The sequence below is a fragment of the Atractosteus spatula genome, chromosome 5 (genome assembly GCF_055471065.1).
Source record: "Atractosteus spatula isolate fAtrSpa1 chromosome 5, fAtrSpa1.hap1, whole genome shotgun sequence".
Taxonomy (NCBI): Eukaryota; Metazoa; Chordata; class Actinopteri; order Semionotiformes; family Lepisosteidae; genus Atractosteus; species Atractosteus spatula.
The window spans coordinates 6,689,022-6,713,235 of NC_142710.1; the positions used below are offsets into that span (position 1 = coordinate 6,689,022).

General features: G+C 46.3%; 1 protein-coding gene across 1 annotated transcript; it reads left to right on the forward strand.

The window, feature by feature from the left end:
* Positions 1–8,241: 8,241 nt before the first annotated feature.
* pnp5a (purine nucleoside phosphorylase 5a) lies at positions 8,242–21,144 on the forward strand. The gene is made up of 6 exons (XM_088917205.1): positions 8,242–8,594; positions 13,268–13,437; positions 14,785–14,888; positions 16,127–16,302; positions 17,546–17,736; positions 19,016–21,144. The coding sequence occupies exons 1-6, from the start codon at positions 8,572–8,574 to the stop codon at positions 19,228–19,230; spliced, it is 879 nt and encodes a 292-aa protein (XP_088773331.1). The 5' UTR covers positions 8,242–8,571; the 3' UTR covers positions 19,231–21,144.
* Positions 21,145–24,214: the final 3,070 nt, after the last annotated feature.

Sequence of the window (24,214 nt, forward strand, 5' to 3'; positions counted from 1 at the left end):
ATCCTTATTGCGAGACACGGTGTCTCGTAATACTCGTTGGGAAACAATCACAATTACCGCTTCACAACGCGGGAAAGTGAACATGCAGGATGTTAAACCAAAAAAAAGGCAGGAAACTGAAACAAAAAATACCGATGCAGTGGACTTCCTGGCCGCTGAGCAACCACAGGCCAGGTCTCAATCAGGGAGCAATCCCCTTACCTGCGTGCTCCGGGTTCGAACCTCTGTCACGTCACTAGCCGACTGTGACCAGCATTTCCTAATTAATTAGAGGTACACAACTGGCGGATCTTTAATCCCATTGACAACAACAACAACTATCATTTGCTATCGATTTAATTATTAAAACGTGCACGTTATTATATACATAAAATAATAAGGTATGGGAAGAGACCCACATCTGAACATTTTTAAAAAGACGTAAGGGCATATTTTCAGACTATTTCTAAAAGTAAGAACATGAAAACGTTGCGTACCTCATCTTTATTTACCTTGTTTAATCTTTTTTTATATTATGTACCCCCTGTTTATGTTATATATACTCTTGTGTGTGTAATGTATTTTGTTGTCGTAATAAATAAACGAAAAACAAAGGCAGGGCGCTGTCAGGGAGAGAGTCAGGCTTCACCTGCCCGGATCCGCTCGGTTTTTGGCGCCTGGATCTCGCCTGTTGCCCATGGCAGCACTGTCGTGACGTCAGCGAGAAGGCACGCGGCTCCGCCAGTTGGAACGAGTTCTCCTAATTAAAACAATTCACGGGTTCCGGTTTCAGCGGGAGTGGTACACAACGATTAAAAAAAATATATTTATATATTTAAATATTTGTTGTTGAGGGTGATAAGATAATGTAACGTCCCACACTACCCTCAAAATTGTGTTTCTGACTGCGACTGTCTTTTTTTCCTGCATTGCCCTATATAAGGGGGAGTCCACCATCTTTCGTTTTTCTTTGGCTACATGTGTTGTTAGGGGAGGCTTTGACCCCTCTCCCCTCTGTCCCCCTTCCTCTCTCTCCCCTAGTGACCAGCACACCCACTGTAAACCTAAGGGCAATAAACCCACTGTTGTTGAAATTTACTAAGTACATTGTAAGTTGTTGACTTTCTACCGTCCTACTCCACACCTCGCAACCTTTGTTTGTCTAATTCTGGTCAGCTGTCTGTCCCCGAGGGCGTTTTACACTCTGTGGTTGTGTTGTGCCTCAAAAGGAATTTTATCCCTAAGCATATCAGAGAGCCACCTTCCCTGAGCACTGTCAATTCAAGACTCCAAATCTTCTTCTTTAGAAGTGTTTTTACTTAACTGGTTGTGCTTTCCGACTGTATTCCAACCCCTTACTGTAATTGCTCGAATTACTCTGCTGTCTCCTCTCGTACTCTCATTGTGTGCTGTTTTTATTTTTTTTTTGTTCTGTAAAGCGCTTTGAGAAGCCGCTTTTAAAGGCACAGTAAAAAGTTTGTTGTTCTTCTTATTATTATTAACTTACGACTCCGGTCTCCGTTCTGCTCACTGCGCCGTCTCTCTGATGGACCCAGGGCGCAGGGCCGTTTACTGCAACAGAGAAATCGGAGAGAAAGCAGTTCACGTACTTCAGAAGCCCATGATGGCTCTGCAAGTCTAGCGTGTGAAGCTGCGAGTTTCATAACGCCCTCATAAACACGGGCACTTTTCCATTTGGCAGGCACATCAAGAAATTTCGGACAGACCGAACTTTGGTTATATAACAGGGACTGCTTATCTTTTTACATTATGTTGGCGACGGATAGAATTGAGCTGCTGTATTTTCACGTCGCGCTGGTTACGTTAGAAGCTCGTGAAGAACTACTAAAAACAGACTCCATGCCGTGGAAGAGCAGAATTAGTTTTTTTTTTTCAGTAGCTCGTTACAGGTCTATTTTTTTCGTCATCAATTTAGAATAATCTATACAGCAACGCCTTTCTTTCGCAACTCCACATGATCAGCACGCTGTGTGCCATTAAAGAATGCGTCCTTGCAATACATTTAATGAAACAGAATAATCTCTAAATGCTGATTTTCAAACCGCAGGACTTGGTCTGCGTGTTTTACTTTACCGGATTAATTTAATTTATTTTTAATCGGCTTTACTAACTGATAAAGGGGAGAAACGGACGGGGCATTATTTCGTAAAATAAAAAAAAAGTTAATCACTTTACATTATTGGACGAATGGGGTGACGTGTATTTGAAATATTCATCCTTGACCAATTTGACAATTTGTGCGGCGGTCGGCAGCCCAGAATCGGCCTACTTTTTAGGCCGGAGGGTGTTATAGGCTTCCTGATTTTTCCCATCCTAGCATGACTTTGCAGAAGACTTTTTTTTTTTGCAATTTGGTTATGTAACTCGTCTTCCCAGTTTGCGATTTTACTGCGCAGCACTAGTCAGAAGAAGAGTAATTTTGTTTGGGCAGCCTGAAGGAGTCTACAGAGCTACAGCACGTGATAACCAGATCCTAAACAAGACGCAAATTACGTTGCGGAGAAAAAAAAAGTCGATGCTGTATTTACACCTGTTACAAGAGATATACTTTACTGAAGGTAAACGAGGGATGATTACTGTATGTCCATTTACTGCCCTAAACAAAGACACAGGACAAGACTAGGAGTATTTTAAAAGTGTATATTTAAAGTCATACAGCAAATATACAGACAACAAGGAATAAAGATCTGATCTACAGTGAAAAGAAAATATCTTTTAAAAATATCCAGGCCCTCCAAAGCAGACGCCCATCACTTAAACCAAGTACTGCAGAAATATTCCCCGTGACATCTCCAGGGAGTTTTAATGTCTTACAGGGGAGTTGCAAGGCCTATAGTAGCTCCAGGCTATGGTGAGGAATTTTTAAATGAGTACAGTCAAGATCATCGCCTGAAATTTGCTATTCCACGTTTTCTCTGTTGAAGACGACTAGGCTCAATGCATACAGAATCGTCTCACTCTGCTGAAGACTAGGCACCATAGAAAGTAAGGGAACAAGTAATAGGTTTTTTCCATGCTGAAAAGAGAAGAAAGAAAACACAACGTTTCGGCTGTGGAGCCTTCTGCTCACACTGAAACGTTGTGTTTTCTTTCTTCTCTTTTCAGCCTGGAATAAACCCGTTACCTGTTCCTTTGTAGCCTCCGCGTGCTGACGCAGCTCCCCACCTGAACTACCATAGAAAGAGCCTGTTCACCCTGCTGAAGACTGGGTGGCATACGGTGTGGCAGTCTTCTCACCCGGCTGAAGACCAGGCTCCACACAGAGCAATCGTCTTCTCACTCGGCTGAAGACCAGGCTCCACACAGAGCGATCGTCTTCTCGCTCGGCTGAAGACCAGGCTCCACACAGAGCGATAGTCTTCTCACTCGGCTGAAGACCAGGCTCCACACAGAGCGATAGTCTTCTCGCTCGGCTGAAGACCAGGCTCCACACAGAGCGATAGTCTTCTCGCTCGGCTGAAGACCAGGCTCCACACAGAGCAATAGTCTTCTCGCTCGGCTGAAGACCAGGCTCCACACAGAGCGATAGTCTTCTCGCTCGGCTGAAGACCAGGCTCCACACAGAGCGATCGTCTTCTCGCTCGGCTGAAGACCAGGCTCCACACAGAGCGATAGTCTTCTCGCTCGGCTGAAGACCAGGCTCCACACAGAGCGATAGTCTTCTCGCTCGGCTGAAGACCAGGCTCCACACAGAGCGATAGTCTTCTCGCTCGGCTGAAGACCAGGCTCCACACAGAGCGATCGTCTTCTCGCTCGGCTGAAGACCAGGCTCCACACAGAGTTGGTCTCAGCCCCTGTCTGTAACAGCCGCTGTGACTGGAAATATATGACACTGGCAATTAAAGATGTATTTTGTAATAAAGTTTTGAATATCTACGTGAGTCTTCCTCTTGGTTTAACTAGATCAGTTAATTGCTCGTCTTTTAGAGTTACGCGTGTGCGCTTAGTGCAGCGGTTTGAATAACTGCTAATAAATAAAAATAAACATTACTCTCATTATGCGACCTCTCGTGATAGTCTTATGCTTCTATCTTGGCCAACTGCGCTGTAGCAGTTGTCGCCCAAAGCAAATCAGAATACATTGTAGCTTTTTCAGCAGAAATAAAACTGGTCTCCGGTCATTCATTGGTTCATCTCTGTGTCCTCGAGAGCACATATGCCTATGAGAGTGGTGGCTCTGTGGCTCAGGATCTGTGCCTGTGGCTGGGAGGTTGCCAGTTCAAATCCTGCAGTTGGCAGAGGAATCCTACTCCGTTGGGGCAAGGCCCTTAACCCCAGCTGCTCCAGGGGTGCTGTACAATGGCTGACCCTGTGCTCTGACCCCAAGCTTCTCTCCCTGTCTGTGTGTCTCATGGAGAGCAAGCTGGGTTATGTGAAAAGACAAATTCCTAATGTACTAAATTGTGTGTGGCTAATAAAGTGATCTTATCTTATGAAATTCATTAGTGTAAGTTTTAATTAGTTTTTTTCCCCTCACTCCTGCCAATCTAATACACACCTATACACACCACCACCACCCAAATTACGACAAATAAATGAAAATGTCACAGGTTTTTCACTGGGTCTCGCTGGGTTGGTATCACGCTCGCAACAAGAGAAATCGCCTCTCCCTTAGTCTTCTATGTCAAAACAGCGGGTAGCCTGACGTTATCTTAACGAGCTGTCTCAATAAATAGTAAGAAACAATCGATGCTGGAGTCGTCCCCACTGCGGAGGCAGGCAAGACGAGACGTGTATCCGCGGAGACTAGTTTTAACGGACTTCCGTGGTATTAGGCGTGTTAGGTAGGGCGATGACCTCCCTCTCCCGTGCCAACTATAACAAGGGCTGCAGATAATATAACCGAAGACGGGGGCGTGTTTTTGAACAACGCCCGTTTCCCGGCAGGGCACCGTGGTATATGAAAAAAAAAGTACTAACTATCGGAGAAACCGTCCATCCATTTTCTCACCGCTTATTTCAATTGAGGGTCGCGGATCGGGGGAGCTATCCGGACGAGGGACTGGCGCAAGACAGGATGCAGCCTGGAAGGGGCGCTAGTCAGATCTCTGGGCACAGAGAGAAACGCACACAGACACGCCCGCTTTTACACTAGGGCCAATCTGCCCGGAAACCTATTCATCTACCAGGACGATCACCTTTTTCAGAGCATTTGACAACCTAGTACAGATTCTATGTTATGTTAGCGTGTGTGGTCATTGTGAGACCGACATATATTGTGGAATAACGTTTCTTTTGTTAAATAAAAAAAGCTACCAGTGTGTTTTCGAACATAAAAACCCCACGCAGACAGCACCCCAGGGCCGGAATTGAACCCAGGTCCCCAGGGCTGTGAGGCAGCAATGCTGACCTGAACTCGCATCAGAATAAACCTTTCATTAGTTGATGTTTTTCTTTTTATCTTGCCCTTTACATCTTTCTGGCTATAAACCCTGTCGTAAAGGCCTACAAATGTAAAATGCGCTTATTTATTCTAGTATCCTCCGGGCATTGAGAGAAAACAGAGATAAGTTAAAAAAGGGAACTTCGGTAAGTCTTTCTCGGCCATATAGGTTATGTAACTGAATTTTTATCAAGTTCAAGCAGAGTTTAGCTGCTGAGACGACATACTGCACACGTCAATAAATCCACGCGTATACCCATCAAGGACAGAACCCTAATGAGATCTCAGGTGTATAATAACTATAATATGGCTCATTACATCACACAGATCTGGATTTGTTCGACTAAACCCACACAGGGACATCCGTTGTTGAAGCGGAGAATAAAAAAGTTTTTTTTTAAATAAAAGATGCTTTGTGGAGAAGACTTGAAGATTTGAAGTGAATCTGAGCGCATACAGTTACTCTCTGTACCACACCTTTCGGCTCATTCGAACACGATGGTGAAACAAACACTTTCGATCCCACAGACTACGTGACGAGTCACATCTGCTCAATTACCCGCTGCAGCTCCGGAACTGGGAGTCTGGAAGGGCTCCTAATTCCAATTTTTCACACAGAACGGCAGCGCTGTCACACAATTCCTACTGGAGTCATGTGCTTCATCTCACTTGCCCCAGACTTCCCTAACGAGAGACTTTTTTCGCCACATTAAAGTATTTGAATCCAGAATTTCACCTTATGTTTTTCTTCTCACACACATCCTAACACACAAATCAACTACACAAACCATCCCCGCACAAATACACAACACTATTACCGCAAAATACACACACATTCCTAACTCACACACACCGTCACCACACAAATACACACCCACTCTCATATCATCACACACCATCACTACACACATACGCACCCACTCTCACAACATTATCACACAGCAAGACACCATCACAACACAAATACACACACCACCATCCTTACAAACAAACACACCATAGCCACACAAATACACACACCGTCATAATACAAATACGCAACACCGTTGCCTCACAAACTCACCATCACCAAACAAATTTTTGACAAAATCATTACACCCCTTAAACACAAACACACACACACTGACATACAGCTTCGGATAAAGTCCTCTTCGAAGTTGGGCATCAGATCACAGGATTGGGAATGCGGCAGGATTATTTAGCGCGTCTATTTACTTATTTGCGCAGACTTGTGCTGTCCAAATATTTTTAACCGCTATTGAGAAAATAGCCCGATGGCATAATAATATTTGTTCGCTACGAGTTTATTTTCAGCGAAACACTAGAACAAACTCCGTGGCCTTTTTTCCCCAATGTGGAGGAACTTCACTCTCAGCTCCGACGAAGATATTTTGGAAATACTCATACATCATGTGTCATACATAATGCCTCTTTCCCCGGCAGTCATATCGAACATTAGTAACTGAAATTGTAATTGAAATGTACAATGGAGATTGACGTAATGTGATAACGCGTTCTGATCTACAAATAAACCATAAATGTTTATTGCGCTATACTATTCCCGGGGTATTTACAAAAGGGGTAAATGGATACTAGGCTGTTTTTTTTAAGTAAGCTTGTACGGTTTATCAGAACGCATTTCTGCTGACGGAGTCTTCATCTGCTCAGTTCGGTGACACCCGCCGAACTCCGAGCAAACTACAGATCGACATGAAATTTCATGCAATATCGCCATTGTCTCCCGTTGGCCATTCTTGTCGTTGGCAATCTTGCCAAAATAAAATAAGATCAAAACAGTAAAACTGCAACGTATTTTCTAGGTATAGGCAGAATCTCCAGGCAGTCTTGCGTGGGTGAAGGATCTTACTCGTTTTAGTTGTGTTTCGCTCAAGAGGCAGCACAGTCAAACCGTAGTTCGACTGAGCCTACAGAGCGCCTGCTCATAAACGAAATGTCCTCAAACATCACCGAGCTGACACAAATTTGTATGGAGGAGTGGGCGAGAATTCCTCCCGGGCGATGCGAGAGACCGATAAACTCTCTACAGGAAACGTTCACTTCACGTTATTGCTACTAAAGGGGGTTCCACGCGTTACTGAATCACGGGGTGCGCTAAGTTTTTTTTCTTTCTCGAAAAGCTACTGAATCGCTATTTTTTGTTTAATAAAGACAAAGTAAAACTTGTGTTATCTGTCACACGAGGTTAGATTTATCTGCAGTTAGGATCTGGGGAGGACTAGATATGTCTCAATATGTACCACAGGATCTTAGGAGGGTGTACGTTTTTCACATCACTGTATAAATCTAGCGCATATATACGAGATAGACGTGCCTCACTGGCACTTGTATAAATAGATTTTACCCACCATCTCCCCTGGCACGACGCCTATTCCTTCGCTTCAGGACGTGCGCTTTTCGCCCGGTGGTTTCAGTTAAGCAGAATTATGACAGAGTGCAACATTTCTTTGAAACACGATTTCCCTTTTTTCCGGTACGTGCACTTTTGCTTACACACATTCCAATCGGCTGAGCCTGCGTGGTGATTCAGTACCACATTCCAGATTGTGGCGTGTGCAGGGAAAAGCTGCATTTTTGGTGAGCACCGGACCGAATTTGGTATTTTCTTTGGGGGGGGTTACATCACATGTTTTTGACAGAAAGCTGGGAGGATGCGTTGGCCTTCTGTTATCGTACAGACATTAGCCAAGGGGGACCTCAGCCAGGAGGGGCGTCTCTGATTGGGTCAAACCCGGGAGGTGTGTGCGCCTGTGACCAACTCGGTTTCAGACAAGGCCTTCTGGGGAGCCAATGGGAAACATTTGCTCGGGTTCCTGTTGCCTCATCCTCTCTGACGCCGTAGGCCGCGTATAAAGTGGGCACCGGTCTTGTAGTAGAGCAGTTTCAATTACTACGACGCAAAAAAAGGTCGAGTTAAGCGAACCGACAGCGGTTTTGCTCTTGGTACCGAACAAGAGTCGGGCTTCGCGGACCAATAGTCGGCGGGAGTGACCTATTGCGATAATTCGAACAATTATTTGCTCAGTTATTCGACTGAGAAGTCTCGATTTATTTCCGTTTTCCCCGTCACTGGGTTTGGGACTCGTTGCAGTAGCCGCGTCATTTATTGAATACTTCGGGTTTGTTCATTTATTCTGTTTATCGAGGATTTCCTCACCGGGCAGTGCGCGATGTTTCCCGAAGTCGTTAAAGGGTAAGTTATTTTACAGACTTTTTTTTTTGTCATGTATACACGAGCAGCGGGAAAACACGCTGAAGCCACAGATGTCCGAACATATTTGTATAAGGAAGAGGAGTGGGAAAGAGCGAACGGAGCAGTTGGAGCGCAGAACGGTACTAGAATTAAACCCGGGGGAGTTTGGTTTTCTCCGTGAGCATCTTTGACCATGCGGGCCACTCCGCCGCTCTCATCCTTTGTCACACAGGCGCGTATGGTTCCCTCCGCGGTTTGGGCCATTTGTGACGAGGTCTGAGCGCCTTCTCTTTGGCGCCCTGTGCTCGGAACCGGCCTGTTGAACCGTGAAATGTACCGAGACTCAGTTTCAACCCGTGACGCCAAATGTGGGCAGACTGGCATGGCTCACCACGTGCGTGGTGTAGCCCAAGACCCGCAGTAGCTTGTATAGAGACCGGCACTGGACTCGTGGGCGGCGGAAATATCCGTTTTCTATTCGAAATGGACAATGTATCTCCCACGCTCACGTTTATTTATTTTTTTTTGTGCACTTTAAATGAACGGCCATTTGGATGTGTTTTTTTTTCTTAGTGCGACAGTGGCTGAAAGCGAGAACCTCGACTCGAAATGCGACGCGCTGGATCAGATCTGGAATGTACTTTCCGCAATGCCTTCCGTCTGCTAATGTATCCTCCGTTAGATCCGAAATCAGACCAACGTAGACGTAAGAGACAGCCCGTTGTGTTGTAGCGCATACGATCGTGGTTGTCAGGACAACGGGGGCGAAATAGACCGTCTTTTTTTCCTGGCAAACGAGCGCTGTTACGTTGCCCTTAAAACTGTTCATTACGTGAAATTGCCAGAGCTCTAGGTTGCGATGCACTGCTGTAACCAAGACAAAAAAAAATCACCATTATGTGACCTTGCGCACGTTTTCCCCGCAGCTGAGGCTATTGCGCTGTATGTAGAATGAAACAATTTGATGACTCCTAGATGACTCCATTCCGGTGTGGAAACTCGCACCGAGTTAAAGATTTTCCGGTCTTTCCAAACTTCGTAGTTCCCAGCAGGGAAACGCAGAATGCCGCATAACGCATAATGGTTTTGAAATTGAGCAGGTTACCTACTCGCATCCCGGCTGAGGGAATGTTTTCTAAGCTGAAGCTGAAAAAAAAACCGATTTGTAAAGATGTGGAGTACCCCACTATTTGTGCAGGTGGAGACTGTCCGTTTATCAAGGGTAGCCAAGAATCTGAACTAGAAGCCGACAGTTTTCCGTGAAGAATTCTGTCCACCCTAAACGGAAACGACCCAAAGCCTCAACCTTTAAGTCTTAGCGGGTCAATAATTGCGGGCGGGTCCTGGTCTTGGAGCCCTGCTAGGAATTGACGTTTAACAAAGGCGTATTTCGCAGGAGACTTCCAAGTTGGTTTCAGTGGCCTCGAATATTCATGGGGCGGGGGGAACTCACGCTGTGGCTGTATTTTCAAAAGACTGGATTTTAAGTCTCGGAGGGCGAGATTCCGTCTGAGAGCGGAGGCCGCGTCGACGAGACGAGAAAAACCTGAAAAAAAATGACGTTCACAATAAGGAGAAACACCATTCACCGCGTCACTGCTGGTGGGAACGTGTTTTATGTCAAAAGGACTTGGGATTCCTTTTCTTTCATCGGGTCAGTGTCCATTTGTTGAGTTCAACAATTCCGAACCCCCAAAGCCTGAAATCGATACATTATACAATAATACATTATTTCCCCCGTGTAACATAGGGATTCCGGCTCATCTGGTCAGCTAGATCACACACTGAGATTCGTTAAGTGTTGTAAATGTGCTTGATGAGGGCGCTAAGGCAGCATCATGACCCCCTGCTGCTATGTCCCATTGAAACGCAGATGAAGGAAGAATCGACAGGAAACCCCTCCTTGCTCCCCTTTTGTGTTTAGCAAAACGTTAAAGCCACTACAGGTGTCATTTCTCGAATAGAAAAAAGAGCTTTTGGTTTCTTTTTCTGATCCACACAAGTTCCAATTTCGAGCAAACCGCCTCGTGACTTCAATCCAAAGAAACTAACATTTTCTCTACCAAATGACTGATTTTTCCGGTGACGGCGGTCGTGACTGAGCGTTCACGATAACGCGTTTTTAATACGGGCATATATCCTCATAAAAGCACATAATGACTTCATTGTGCAAAGGAATGTTGGACTTGGCCGCCAGGATGCACAGCCTTTCCAGGGAGAAATTAACGTCTGCACAGGCCTGCGTACTTAATTCCGGCATTTGGTCGTCAACGTTAGTTACGCTGCCCGCCTTGCTTACAAAGACGGCATTTGTGCTGGAGCGCGGCTGTCACAAAATCTGATTTCAAACCCCAGCATGCTTCTGGAAAGTCCACAAAGAAGGACTGAAGAAGAGACTTTAGTTTTTTTTTTTAAATCTGGCTCACGCTATTTATTTTGCACCCCTGCCACTGCCCCCAACGCACACGCTCAAAGCACAAACAACTGTGAACCTGCGGCAGAAATTATACGATCACTTTGTCTGTCCCTCAGCGTGTGACTCTCAAGAGCACCTGAAACGGAGATTGACGGGTGGGTGTTCAGTTAGTGGAATGATTGCAGATCAGTTTCTCATGCCAGGAACACTCCCCCTGAGTTCCTGGCTGCTCCTAGGTCAGGTGTAGTGGGGCTCAATCGGCTAGCTCAATCTCACCCTCTTCCTGGACAGAGATGGCTCACCAGCGAAGGTTTTACAAACCTCTCGGCTTCCGGGTACAGCTGGAATCTGTACCGCTGTGGGAAGAGATGAGGCTGAAAAAAAGAAAAGGTTAAAGGTGGGGAAAAAAAGGTGTGTTTTTCCGGAGTTGTGTCTTCCTTGTGTTTGCGAATGCGATGGTAGGAGTCGATGAGAAATAGATGAGCTGAGAGCAGATTGCTTTAGTGTCAGATGAGCCGGTCTCTCTCTGTTTGCTGTTTTGGGTGTGGGACTGTATTGCAATTCACAAAAGTGACAAGACAGCAGAGCGGTGTTCTTCTAGGATTGGAATTGTTCAAGCAGGGAGCTGCATCAGCATGCGTAGGGTGCAAAGGAACAAGTAATAATAATCATCATAATGAATAATAATTGCTTACACTTATATAGCGCTTTTCTGGACACTCCACTCAAAGGTCTTTACAGGTAATGGGGACTCCCCTCCCCCACCACCAGTGTGCAGCCCCACCTGTCTCTTTTCTTTTCAACATCGAATAAACCTTTACCTGCTCCTTTGTAGGTTTGAAATATGCGATCATCCATCCCTTCTCCGAGTCCTATAGCCAGCACGGGGTCACTAGGGAACCAGATACACCCTAGTTGGGACACCAAAGGGCACAACCAGACACACACATGCACACACTAGCACTGGGGCCAATTTTCCCAGAAGCCGCTTGGCCTACCAGTATGTCTTTGGACTATGGGAGGAAACCCACACGGACACAGGGAGAACGTGCGAACTCCACCCACACAGCAGCCCAGGTCCGGAGTTAACCCTGGACCCCAGCGCTGACAGGCAGCATTGCCAGCCACTGAGCCACTGTCCTGCCCTTCTGCACCACCAAAGTGTTAAAATGTGTGCAGCAAAGCACCGATTTCACAGGAGAAAGAGCCGTGCTTATCCAAAGTCTCCTGCAAATGTTTGTGTCCCGAGAGACAAAGCTGTCTGGAAAAGTCTGAGATAACTGGCTTGTTGTTCTTATGAAAACCTTGGAAGTGATCCCTTGGAATTTCAGCTGGAAACTAAAATGTGTTTGGTCGATTGGTAGAGGAGTTCTGATGCAGAGCCAGTGATGCCAGTTCTTGTGTCTGGTCTGCAGTCACCTAGTGTGTGAGCTGACAACACCAGAGGGAAATCTAACAACCTCAGCTGATATCCGTATCTGAGAGATTATGAGCTCCTGAGCCTTATCTCAGTCTGTTCTTAGGTTCCCAAAGGAATCAAGTGAATATAGGCTATGGAGCTCTTAGCAGGGGAAGCAGACAGAGGAAGTCATTGAAGACCTACAAATTGAAATGATCATATCAACTTTCCCAGAGAGTGCGAGGCTGATAACCATATTTCAGGCAGCACTCTGATTTGACCGGTCATTCAGGCTGAAACCACATTCCTGAAATTATTAGCAAGTCAGCAGGGCTGTCTTTAGGAGAAAAAAAAAGACTGTACAGAAATAACATTGAAATCCTTCAATTAGATTCATGGCAGATCAGCTCATTTCAGTGGGAGTTTCTCTGTAGAGAAGGATCAGATCGTGACCTTCTGTTTTTTAACCACTTTATTAAGTACGGGGTCACAGGGGAAGCCGGAGTCTATCCCAGCAAGCAATGGGTACAAGGCAAGGTACCCCCTTGATGTGACACCAGCCCATCACAAGGCAGGCAGGCAGGCAGACATACACACACACACACACACATACCAGGGCCAGTTTTTCCAGGAGCCAATTCACCAGAGGGAGGTAAATAGCAAGAAACCCACGTGAACAAGGGATGAACATGCAAACTCCACACAGATAGCTCCCCAGGACTTGAACCTGGGGCCCCGGTGCCTCAAGGCAGCAAGACTCACCACTGTGCTCCCCCACTTCAATATCCTTTAATAATAATAACACATGATGTGCAGCGACCAGGCCTACATTTTGAAATTAATGTTCCTCTCTTTCAGATACACCTTCGAGGACTACAAGGTGACAGCTGATTGGCTGCTGTCTCAGACCAAGCACCGCCCTGTGATCGCCATCATCTGTGGATCTGGACTTGGGGGTCTGGCAGAAATGCTGAAGGACCAGGTGGTTTTCAAATACTCCGACATTCCCAACTTCCCTCAAAGCACAGGTACAAGGCTTGGCTGTCTCTCCAGAGTTTTTGTACTGCCTCTTTGTGGTCATCAAAAATCCCAGGGCATTTCTCATAAAGAGTAGGAGTGTTTCCCCGGTGTCCTGTCCAAATTTCCCCCTGGCCTTTACCAATCATGGCCTCCTAAAAACCCCCATCTCTGAACTGGCTTCATCACTCTGTTCTCCTCCCCACTGAGAGCTGGTGTGCGGTGAGAGTACTGAAGCATCATCCAGGTGGGGCTACACACTGGTCCCCATTAGCTGTAGAGCACTTTTATTGGAGTGTTCAGAAAAGCGCTATATAAGTGTAAGGAATCACTATTATTTTTAGAAGAAGCCTGGGCATTGGGTTCAACAATCTGCCTGGGCACCTTGTTCCACACTCCCACAACCCTTTGTGTAAAGAAGTGCCTCCTGATCTCAGGTCTAGATGTACTTCTCCATCCTGCTGACCAGCAGTGCTGGAGCTCTTAACGACATTTTTCATTTTTCAATGGCTGGAAACCCTGAAAAAATAAACTTGTCTCTAGAGCACCAGAACTAGTTATTCCTGTACTGCTGTTCCCTGATCCTATCTGTGTGAAGCCTGTGACCTAAGACCCCACACATGGCCTTCATAGACAGAAATCATGGTCTGCAAAGTATTCCCCATATAATATAAATGGCTTATTTCCTGCACATTAGAGACTTTCTCAAAACAGTCTGTCCATTAAAAGATGCACTTATGCACGTATATGCATTAAGGATGCTTCTGTTTTCACAGTTCCTAGTTAGTTTTGGTTTTGGCAGCAGTGTGGAGAAATGCTTAGGGCTATGGTGTGGGAAGTAGAAGGTTACAGGTTACAGTCCCCCAGGGGGCATAGCCTATGTTGTACCCTTGAGCAAGATACATCTCTTGGATTTGCCCTGCTCCTGTTCACACAGGATGTGTGAATGAGGAAATAAGAGTTTGTCACTTGGGGTAAAAGTGCCAGCCAAATTAATGCTAAGAAGTGTTGTTTGGTGCCACACATGTGAACTCCACACATTTCTAGGAGTTAGAAATATCCCTGCTGGGTTTTTACGATGCTCTGTACCACTATACTGCAACAGAAGGTGGCTTTATAAATTAGATTTTTTTTTCAGTCCGCGGTAGTGGCTCATATTTTGACATTCAGCTTGATATCAGGAATTCCCCACTGGAGTAACTGTCAGCAGTTCAGTCAGCAGGCTGGGAAAATTGCTTTTTTGTCCAAGAGGTTCTGAAACGAAATTGTGTTTGTGAATGCTGTCTCTCCCCTGACACTCCTACACTTTTTCTGTGAGTGAAAAGCACTGCCTGATCGGTCTGTGTCCCTCCTTGCAGTTCATGGGCACGCGGGACGCCTCATTTTTGGGACCCTGAACGGCAAGCCATGCGTCTGCATGCAGGGCAGGTTCCATCTGTATGAAGGATACCCCATCTGGAAGGTGAGGACCCTCTCCTTTCTTGTCCGGGGATCGAATTTCGGCTCCCCCCCCCACCCAGCTGCTCCGAGATCTGAGCAGACGAGTTCTCTGAGTATACCAGTTACTGTTTGTACCGCTGACCACGAGGATCATGGGAAGGGCCGGTGCTTGGCATGGGCCAACTAGTAGACTGCCTAGGGCCCCGGGGCCACCCGGGGACCCCCTCAATGTGAAACATAACATGGTTTATAATTGGCACAGTTGAATGGCGGCAGCCATATCACCCTGCTGCTCTCAGCTGGCAGCCCCACTGGAGCTCAGCAGGTGTGAGCCTGGTCAGTACCTGGATGGGAGACTCCTGGGGAAGCTAAGGTTGCTGCTGGGAGTGGTGTTAGTGGAACTAGCAGGGGGCGCTCACCATGCGGTCTGTGTGGGTCCTAATGCCCCAGTATAGTGATGGGGACACTTTACTTTAATGGGCACCAGCTTTCGGATGAAACGTTAAACCAAGGTTCTGACTCTCAGTGGTCATTAAAGATCCCCGGGCATTTCTCAATAAAAGTAGGGAATTATCCTGATGTCCAGGCCAAATTTCCCCCCTTTACTGTGGCCTCTAAATTGTCCCCATGTATGATTGGCTTGCACTTGCCCTGTGATGGACTGGCGTCCTGTCCAGGGTGTACCCTGCCTTGCGCTCGTTGTTTGCCAGGTAGGCTCCAGCTTCCCGTAACACCGTATGGTATAGAGCGGTTTGGCAAATGACATGACATGACACATGTTCAAATGTGAGCCTAACAAATTCCCTCCAGTGGCTTTTGTGCTAATCTAGGCTGTTTGTTAGTTATAAATTACTGTATAATGCAGTATTATCAGTTATGCATGTCAGTGTAGTAGTTTATTTCACTGTCTCATCTTTAGTGTCAGATGACAGTATCAGTGTGGTTTCAGCTGCTGTTACAGGAATGCTGCTGGGTAAGAAGTTTGGGGTGGGAGCTGACAGTAGCAGTGTCTGTGCAAGTTGTGATCTTGAAGGGGCCCCTTTCCAAGATCCTGACTAGGGCCCCCAGAAAGCCAGGGCCGGCCTCGGTCATGGGAAACCCTTTAAGTCGGGATTTCTCCCATTTGTCAGGATCCTAGTGTCCGGTCCATCTGGATGACATGGTTGTGTCATCACTGCCACCACCACTAGGTGGCCACGCCGCCAGAGCCTATAGCTTGGTGTCAACGGCCGTAGAGTAACATCTCCTCTCCCCTCCCAGGTGACCTTCCCCATCCGCATCTTCAAGCTCCTCGGGGTGCAGACGGTCATCCTCACCAACGCGGCCGGGGGGCTGAACCAGGACTACAAGGTGGGCGACGTCATGCTCATCAAGGACCACCTCAACCTCCCAGGGTTCGCCGGCAACAACCCCTTAGTGGGACCCAACGAGGAGAGGTGAGGAACCGCCGGCAGGATCTGACCTCGTACGGGGCAGGAAATGGCCCTCAGCCTGGGCTCATTGGCCTGAGAACAGACCTGGCTTTTCTCAGTGCAGAGGGTACCAGAAGCACTTCAACGACCGGGGGAGGTTAATTCCTATGCTCTGGGGCGGTGACGTCCCGATAGCTCAGCTGCTCAGCCGGTTTGTAACTTCATAGTGATTGCAAACGGAACAGAGTTCAAATAGGGAGCTGTGTCAGCGTACGCAGGCTGCAAAGGAACAAGTAAAGGTTTATTCCATGCTGAAAAGAGAAGAAACACAACGTTTCGGCTGTGGAGCCTGCTTCAGGTGTCGCAACTGAAGAAGGCTCCACAGCCGAAATGTTGTGTTCCTTTTCTTCTCCTTCAGCATGGAATAAACCTTTACTTGTTCCTTTGCAAACTGAACAGAGAGGGAGACAATATGGGCAGTCAAGTGCTGGCTTAACAACGAAAGAGGGTAACGTCACAGCCTCCCTCTCGGAGACGTGATCCTGACCACACCTCGGGTTCCAAGTCGCTGTTTTTGCCTTGGGGCAGTGCTGAGGGCACAGGTGTTTCTACGTGGCAGAGAGAAATGGAGCGTGATTTTCCTGAAATCGCTCCAGGGACAGAGCAAAAGAATGGAAAAGAATGCGAGTACCCTGGAAACAGCACGATAATTCATCGCCCAGTCTCAAACTGTGCCTGTACAAGAGATCACTTGAGAGTAATTACTTTTCCAGGCTGAAACTATGCTCAGAAACTGCTCTTCTGTTTAGCCTAAGTAAGCTTTTAAAGGCTCAGCTTCTGCTACTTATCCTGTTTGGGCCTGTCCTGTTTGGGCACTCCGACACTCATAGGAAAGTGCTTCCTGCCGTAACATAAACTGAGCTCTAAAGTCCAGCTGCTTTGTTTTGGGGTTCAGTTTGTTTCCAACGGTTGCCATAGCGCAGAGAGTTCTGTGCAGGAGTTGTGGCGTCAGCCTGACAGGCAGTGCGCTCGCAACGTTGCAGCGTGCCCCTGTTAAATAAACTGCGGGATTTTTAGACACAGCTCCGGCCCCTAAAACCCTCTTGACCCCCCAACGACACACAAACCCGTTCCTCTGCCGTCCTGCAGTCGGCGCGCAGCTGGGAGACGTGAGGGGTTTGAGCTGGTTGGGCGGGAAAGGGGCCCTCTATCGCGCGCCGCGCTGGGTTACAGTGGAGTATAAGGCCCCTGTGGTTCCTCCTGCCAGGTTCGGGGTGCGTTTCCCCTGCATGTCGGACGCCTATGACCGGGACCTCCTGAAGGCGGCGCAGGTTGTGGGCGCGGAGCTCGGCTACTCCGACTTCATGAAAGAGGGGGTGTACTGCGTGCTGGGGGGCCCCTCCTTCGAGACCATCGCCGAGTGCCGCATGCTGAACCGCCTCGGGGCCGACGCCGTGGGTGAGTAGCCTCTCTTTTTCTGTGGACGCTCACCTGGAGGGAGGGGTGCCATCGTTTCTCGACAGGCACTCGAGACACCTCAGGATGAGGGCGTTATGAAAGCTCAAAGGACAGCATTGTGCCCTAAAGCAGTGGTTCTCGAAGTTCTATGGTCCGCGGACCACTTACACCAAGTCACAGATGCGGCGGACCACCTATGCCGAAGTCCACTTCTTACCTTGTAAAAATCATCGCCTATTCATGTACTAAAACTAATATTGAACTAAATTTGATGAAAGTACTAATATTTGCATGAACAAAATGCCTTATTTTGCAAAGGCTTTTAGTACTTAAAAAGTTAATGTGAAGAATGGAGCTGCTTAGACTTGCTTTAAGAGAGATGAATAGGACAGTCCGCGGACCACTTGGCGCACCCTTGTGGACCACCAGTGGTCCGCGGAGCACACTTTGAGAACCACTGCTCTAAAGCAATCCCCCCATATGCGGTACGGAAGAGGTAGCCTAGGTTTTGGAAATCGCCCAAAAATGTGTCTTGGAGCCTTTCTGAATGAAAAGCACTACGAGCCCACGCAATGAACTAATATAGTAAAACCTCAAATTGTTGCTAACAAATAACTCACACGGCGCGCAGCTTGACCAGGAATGCAGAGACCAGATCCCATGACTCTAATGAAAGTGAAGCCTTACTCTTCAGTCTTTCCATTGATCACTCCAAAGATTAACGATGACCCTAAATGTAATTACCCATCAGTAACGTGATGTGCCCCTAATGGGATGATCTTATTTGTGGCTGCTCAGTCGGTCAGCACAGTTTCCTTTTTGATGCATTGAAACCATTCAGTGAATCTTCCCTTAGCAGAAATACACAGGGACTGGGTCTCAGTGCACACGTACAGTAGATACTCATATGTCCTTTTTTAAGGTTAAGAGATAGGTCATGCACTAGGGACTTTGCAATTAATATTTGCCTTGAAAGCTTCTGCCATCGGGCTTAACAGAATGTTGTTTGGTCCCGGTAAAACATGCATTTCTATGCCTTTGTGGCTGTTCAGCCTGCCAGTACGGTTTTTCCTTTGCGATGCATTGAAACCATTCAGTGAATCTTCCCTTAGCCGCCATAGACATAGGGACTAGATCTCGGAGCACACACTGAGGCTCAAACATCTGTTTTTGCGACAGAATGGGTGGAGCCTATCCTGCAGTGGACCTATAAGGATGCTCAGCTCTGACCGCGCCCTTTCTTTGTCCCCGCCCCTTCCATTGTCCCCGCCCCCCCCAGGCATGAGCACTGTGCACGAGGTGATCGTGGCGCGGCACTGCGGCCTGCGCGTCTTGGGGCTCTCGCTCATCACCAACAAGGCGGTGATGGACTACGAGAGCGAGGAGCGGGCCAACCACGAGGAGGTGCTGCAGACCGGCAAGCAGAGGGCGGAGCAGCTGGAGAAGCTGGTGTCCACGCTGGTGGCGCGCGTCGAGCTCAACAACAACTACTGATGAGCCGGAATCGGGGAGGAGTGGGGCACCGCGGAGACCCCAAAACCTCTATTCCATACCATCGCCAGTCTTCCCTCCCCCTGCACCCTACTTCATCCTTCAGTGGTTTTGGCGATCTGTTGTGGCAGAGCCAATTAAGCAATTATGATGCCAATAATGAATTGCTGTGCTGATTGCATTGAAATCCTGGCCACCCAACAGACCGTCACCAACCACAAGCCTCTCGCTGCTTTCTGCCACCAGCTTCTCAAAACAGGCTGGTCAGCAATCGATGATCCATTGCTATGACCTGCCTGTGAACATAGATATCCTTAATACTAGCAACTGGTTGAACACACAGGCTTGAAAAGAAACAGGCTTGGTTTTATGTAGGGACTGTGTTACTGTATTATAGTTGGACTGTACATTCCTGAAGAAAAAGAAATTAATACTGATATTAAGCGTAGATTACAGGCTAGACGGGCTGAGGAGTCTCCTCTTGTTTGTTTATGTTCAGAACTTTCTAAAAAAGAAACAAAATGTGCATTTTTTAATTACCTGAAGGGGAAAAGGTTTGTACCTGTCCAACGCGTTGCTGTAAGTATAGTGAAAAAACCATGCTAAAATCTCTGTGGACCCTCTGACAACGGCAGATGGGTGGGGGGGGGAGGCCCGTTATCCGATTCTGTAAAAAGTAGATGGGTGGGTGGGGATGGTGACATCACATTGTGACATCACAATGGTGTACAAAGGTCAGGATAATTTCCATTATCATAGTAAAGAAAAACAGAACAGGACTAAAGTTGATGCTGCTATGGAAAAAAAAACCCTACTTTTAAAAATCATACACATACTGTAATTTCCTTATGTGAATGCACCAATTCCTTCATGTCAGTCAAAAGTAGTATTCATAAATCTTGCCTTGAGACCAATTTATTCATACACATTACAGCATAGTACTTTGCTTTATAGTACTAGCTTGATAATTTGTCTATCTTGAGTAACTAAGGAAAATCACCTTTCGTGTTTAGGGGCTCAGCTGAGATTTTGCGTGGTTTTTGTGCACTTGTGTATCTAAATTATTGTTGATGGACTAATAACTTATATATTTAACTGGTATATATATTGTATTTTGTTCTGTATGAAGGGTAGGCCTTTCTATTTTGTATTGTTTATTTATCTAGTGGTGACTTTAGGCACTTTTCTCTCATTTGAAATGGGTCACTTAAGAAACTGCCAAAGATTAAGTGGAATGTCATACACTAGGGACTTTGCTATTAATATTTGCCTTGAAAGCTTCAGCTATCAGGCTGAACTGAAGGTTGTTTGGTACTGTCAAAACGTGCATTTTTATTTCTGATGTCCATTGCACAAAACCATTGTGCATAAACGGGGTCCAATATGTCTGTTTTAAAAATGAGCTGTGTATCTCAGAGCTGCCACCTGTGTTAAAAGAATCTGGAGCTTGCATTGCACAGAATCGAGACACAGATGCTTCAAGCTGTAAAACATGCAATTTGCCAGTGAGCACTGATTACAGATTGCTGGCTTGCCCGTCCTAATTAAGTATGAGGAATGGCTCCAGACAGTCAGCCGATTCTTAAATTGAAGCTTTCAGAAGAGAAGCAGCCTTGTGCTGATTTAAGACATGGTCAGTACAAAAAATGTACGACTTTAGCTGGGCTCAGTCGCCTGTCCTCGACGAGTTGCAATTACTTGATGAAGTGCACCTTTTTCCAGTAAAGCAAACCCAATGATTTTTCAGTCTTAACATGTGAGATCTATGCTTCCTGTTAAAGAGGCGTATTGCATATCCTTTTCTTATTTATGTGATACCTTTAAAATCTTTCTGATATGAAGGCTGTTACACAGGTTTTCTTGTTTTTCTCCGAGTCTTGTATGTTTTAGAAGACTAATAAAACCCATTGGACAGAATGATGTTCGTTTCCCCACTATCGGCCTGCCTCACTTCCAGCTTGAGAGAGCCCGGGGCACATCTGTAGGGGCCGTTCGCAAAGTTTTTACAGTGGCACAGGAAGGCAGGAATTCAAATGTACTCCGCCGGAGGCAGGCCAGCTGTGCTGGTGTTTTCGATCAGCTCTGTAAGCCGTTTTGCACAAGGACGATTTGCACAAGGACCCAGCGCCTGTCTCTCATAGCTGTTCAGTCCTTCCTGCTAAAACTGTCAGCTTTTGTTGCTAGTACCCAGTTTATCTGCCCTATGTCCATGTACTATGGGATTATTATCTGTGGTGTTCTTTTTGGAAATGCCCAATACAGCAGACAACACAGTATCACACTGATCACACCACACGATGTAGACAGTCCCTTACAGAACAGCAAAAGATAAATAATTAATAGGTTTATTCCATGCTGAAAAGAGAAGAAAGAAAACACAACGTTTCGCCCGAAGAAGGCTCCAAGGCCGAAATGTTGTGTTTTCATTCTTCTTTTTTTCAACATGGAATAAACCTATTGTTCCTTTGCAGTCTACGCATGCTGACGCAGCGACCTACCTAAAAAATAAATAATGACAGTCACAGTTGATCATCATGCACAACATAGCACAATGACATATAATAGGTATTACAGAACAACAAACACACAAAATCTTAAAATCCTGGTCACTAAGTGCTGAGTGCAGAGAGAGTGCAGTTAATGACGCATGCTGCTTTAGGGTTGAAGCTGTTCTTAAGCCCAGTGGTCTGTGCTTTAATAGGGTGATACTGCATTCCAGAACGCAGTGAGGAGAGCAGTTTGTGGCCGGGAGGGTTGGGATCCTGAATGATGGATTGAGCTCTATTGCAACAGCGGATGCTGTGAATCTCTTTGATTGATGGTAAATCACATCCTATAATCCTCTGCTGTTGCAACAACCCTTTGTAAGCAACGATCTTTCTCAGAAGGCAGAAGAAGGATGAAGACAAGGCCATTACTCGTCGTTATCAACGAGAACCAGATAACGTGGCACAGCACTGGTCTAACACCACACTTCCTAACCTTCCTAACATGCTGCGAGAGGGGTAGGGGAATGCATCCATTTTGCACATTGACTCAGATGTTTTCTGACTGTTAATTTATTTGCTTGATTTTATTTATCCCAAGAGACTTATTTGTTTACCCATTTCTACAGCTGGGCATTTTACCAGGGTGATTGCAGTGAAGGCCACCTTGCAATAGCTGTGCCTGTATGTGGGACTTGAACCTGCATCCCCCTCAAATACCATGATTATCAAAGCCAGCAGTCATATCACCCTGCAAATCACAACTGGCAACCCACTGAAGCTCAGGAGGTGTAAGCCTGGTCAGTACCTGGATGGGAGACCTCCTGAGAAAAACTAAGGTTGCTGCTGGAAGAGGTGTTAGTGAGGCCAGCAGGGGGCACTCACCCTGTGGTCCATGTGGGTCCTAATGCCCCAGTATAGTGACGGGGACACTATGCTGTAAACAGGCACTGTCCTTTGGATGAGACATATAACTGAGGTCCTGACTCTCTGTGGTCATTAAAATCCCAGGGTGTTTCTCAAAAAGAGTAGGGGTGTCACCCTGGTGTCCTGGCCAAATTCCCCATTAGCCCTTACCAGTCATGGCCTCCTAATAATCCCCATCTCTGAACTGGCTTCTTCACTCTGTTCTCCTCCCCACTGAGAGCTGGTGTGTGGTGAGAGTACTGGAGCATCATCCAGGTGGGGCTGCACACTTTTGGTGGTGGAGGGGATCCCCATTACCTGTAAAGCACTTTGAGTGGAGTGTCCAGAAAAGTGCTATATAAGTGTAAGCAATTATTATTTGATTATTCATTCATTCATTTACTTGATTTTATTTATACCAAGAGACTTAGTGGTGTACACCCCCCCTGACTCTATGTCAATACCGTAAGTAAACTGGTAGTAAGCAGAGATCCAAGTCATGCAGCTGGACGGTGTGATTTTGCCAGTGTAGTTGCTGTAGTTCCTCCTGGGAGAGGGCTATGCTGTCCCATGTGGTGAGTTTGCTCATCCACTAAGTCTAATGTAAATAGCAGCAGGGTTTCTCTGCAAACAGCTCTCTGTTTGTACTCTATAGCACTCGTGTGGAAAGTATGAAAATATTGTGGTTCCCCAATTAAACATAAGTGAAAGAATAAACCTTGATCTGACTCATTGTGGATACCCTGTAGTGAGTGGGTGCTTTTCCACATTTGAATGATTTTGCCAAACCTGTCATCGGTGACGAGAACTGGAAATGTAAATCATGTTCATTCTTACATACTTCAATTCTGAATTTTACTTGCAAAGTTTTACTGACAGCTGTGCACACTTATACAGTGACAGACCTGAACTGTGTCTTTATTTAAGAAGTGTAGCCAGCAATGCTCAGTGAAACTGGACTTGGATGACAACCTTCAATCAGGGCAAAATGCTCTTCTATACCCAAAGGGTGGGGAAGTGTGGAAGAACAGTTCGCCTTGCAAGAGCTGTACCCCCATGTGGAATTTGAACCTGCAACCCCCCACAGACTCCAGGCCAAGTTGTTGGCTTCTCTCAAGACACAGCATGATGAGATTCCCCAGTCAGAACAGGAGTCATATCTTTACACAAAGGGTGGTGGGAGTGTGGAACCAGCCATGTTGTTGAAACTGATACCTGATGTACCTAGTAGTCTCTAATCTACCAAATAACCTAGATGGGTCAAATGGCTTAAATGGCTTTTGTAATCAGTATTATTTTCTTAAATGATTTCATATCAGTAAGAACCACCAGTTTGCATCATAACTTAACTATTGCTCTGTTATTGTTAAATCCATATGATGCTACTATGGCTATTGTGTTTATGCTAATTCAAAGAAGGTTAAAACACTAACAGTTGACAATAACCTCTGTTCAGTCAAATACGCTGTGAAGGAGTGGTGGTTACACACCGGATCAATCTGAGAGTGAAAAGCTTGTCTTTGGATGTGGGGATCACCCCTGGATGGTCTCAGAGGACCCCGGGCAAGTCTCGGATAGCAGGCTGGAAACATTTG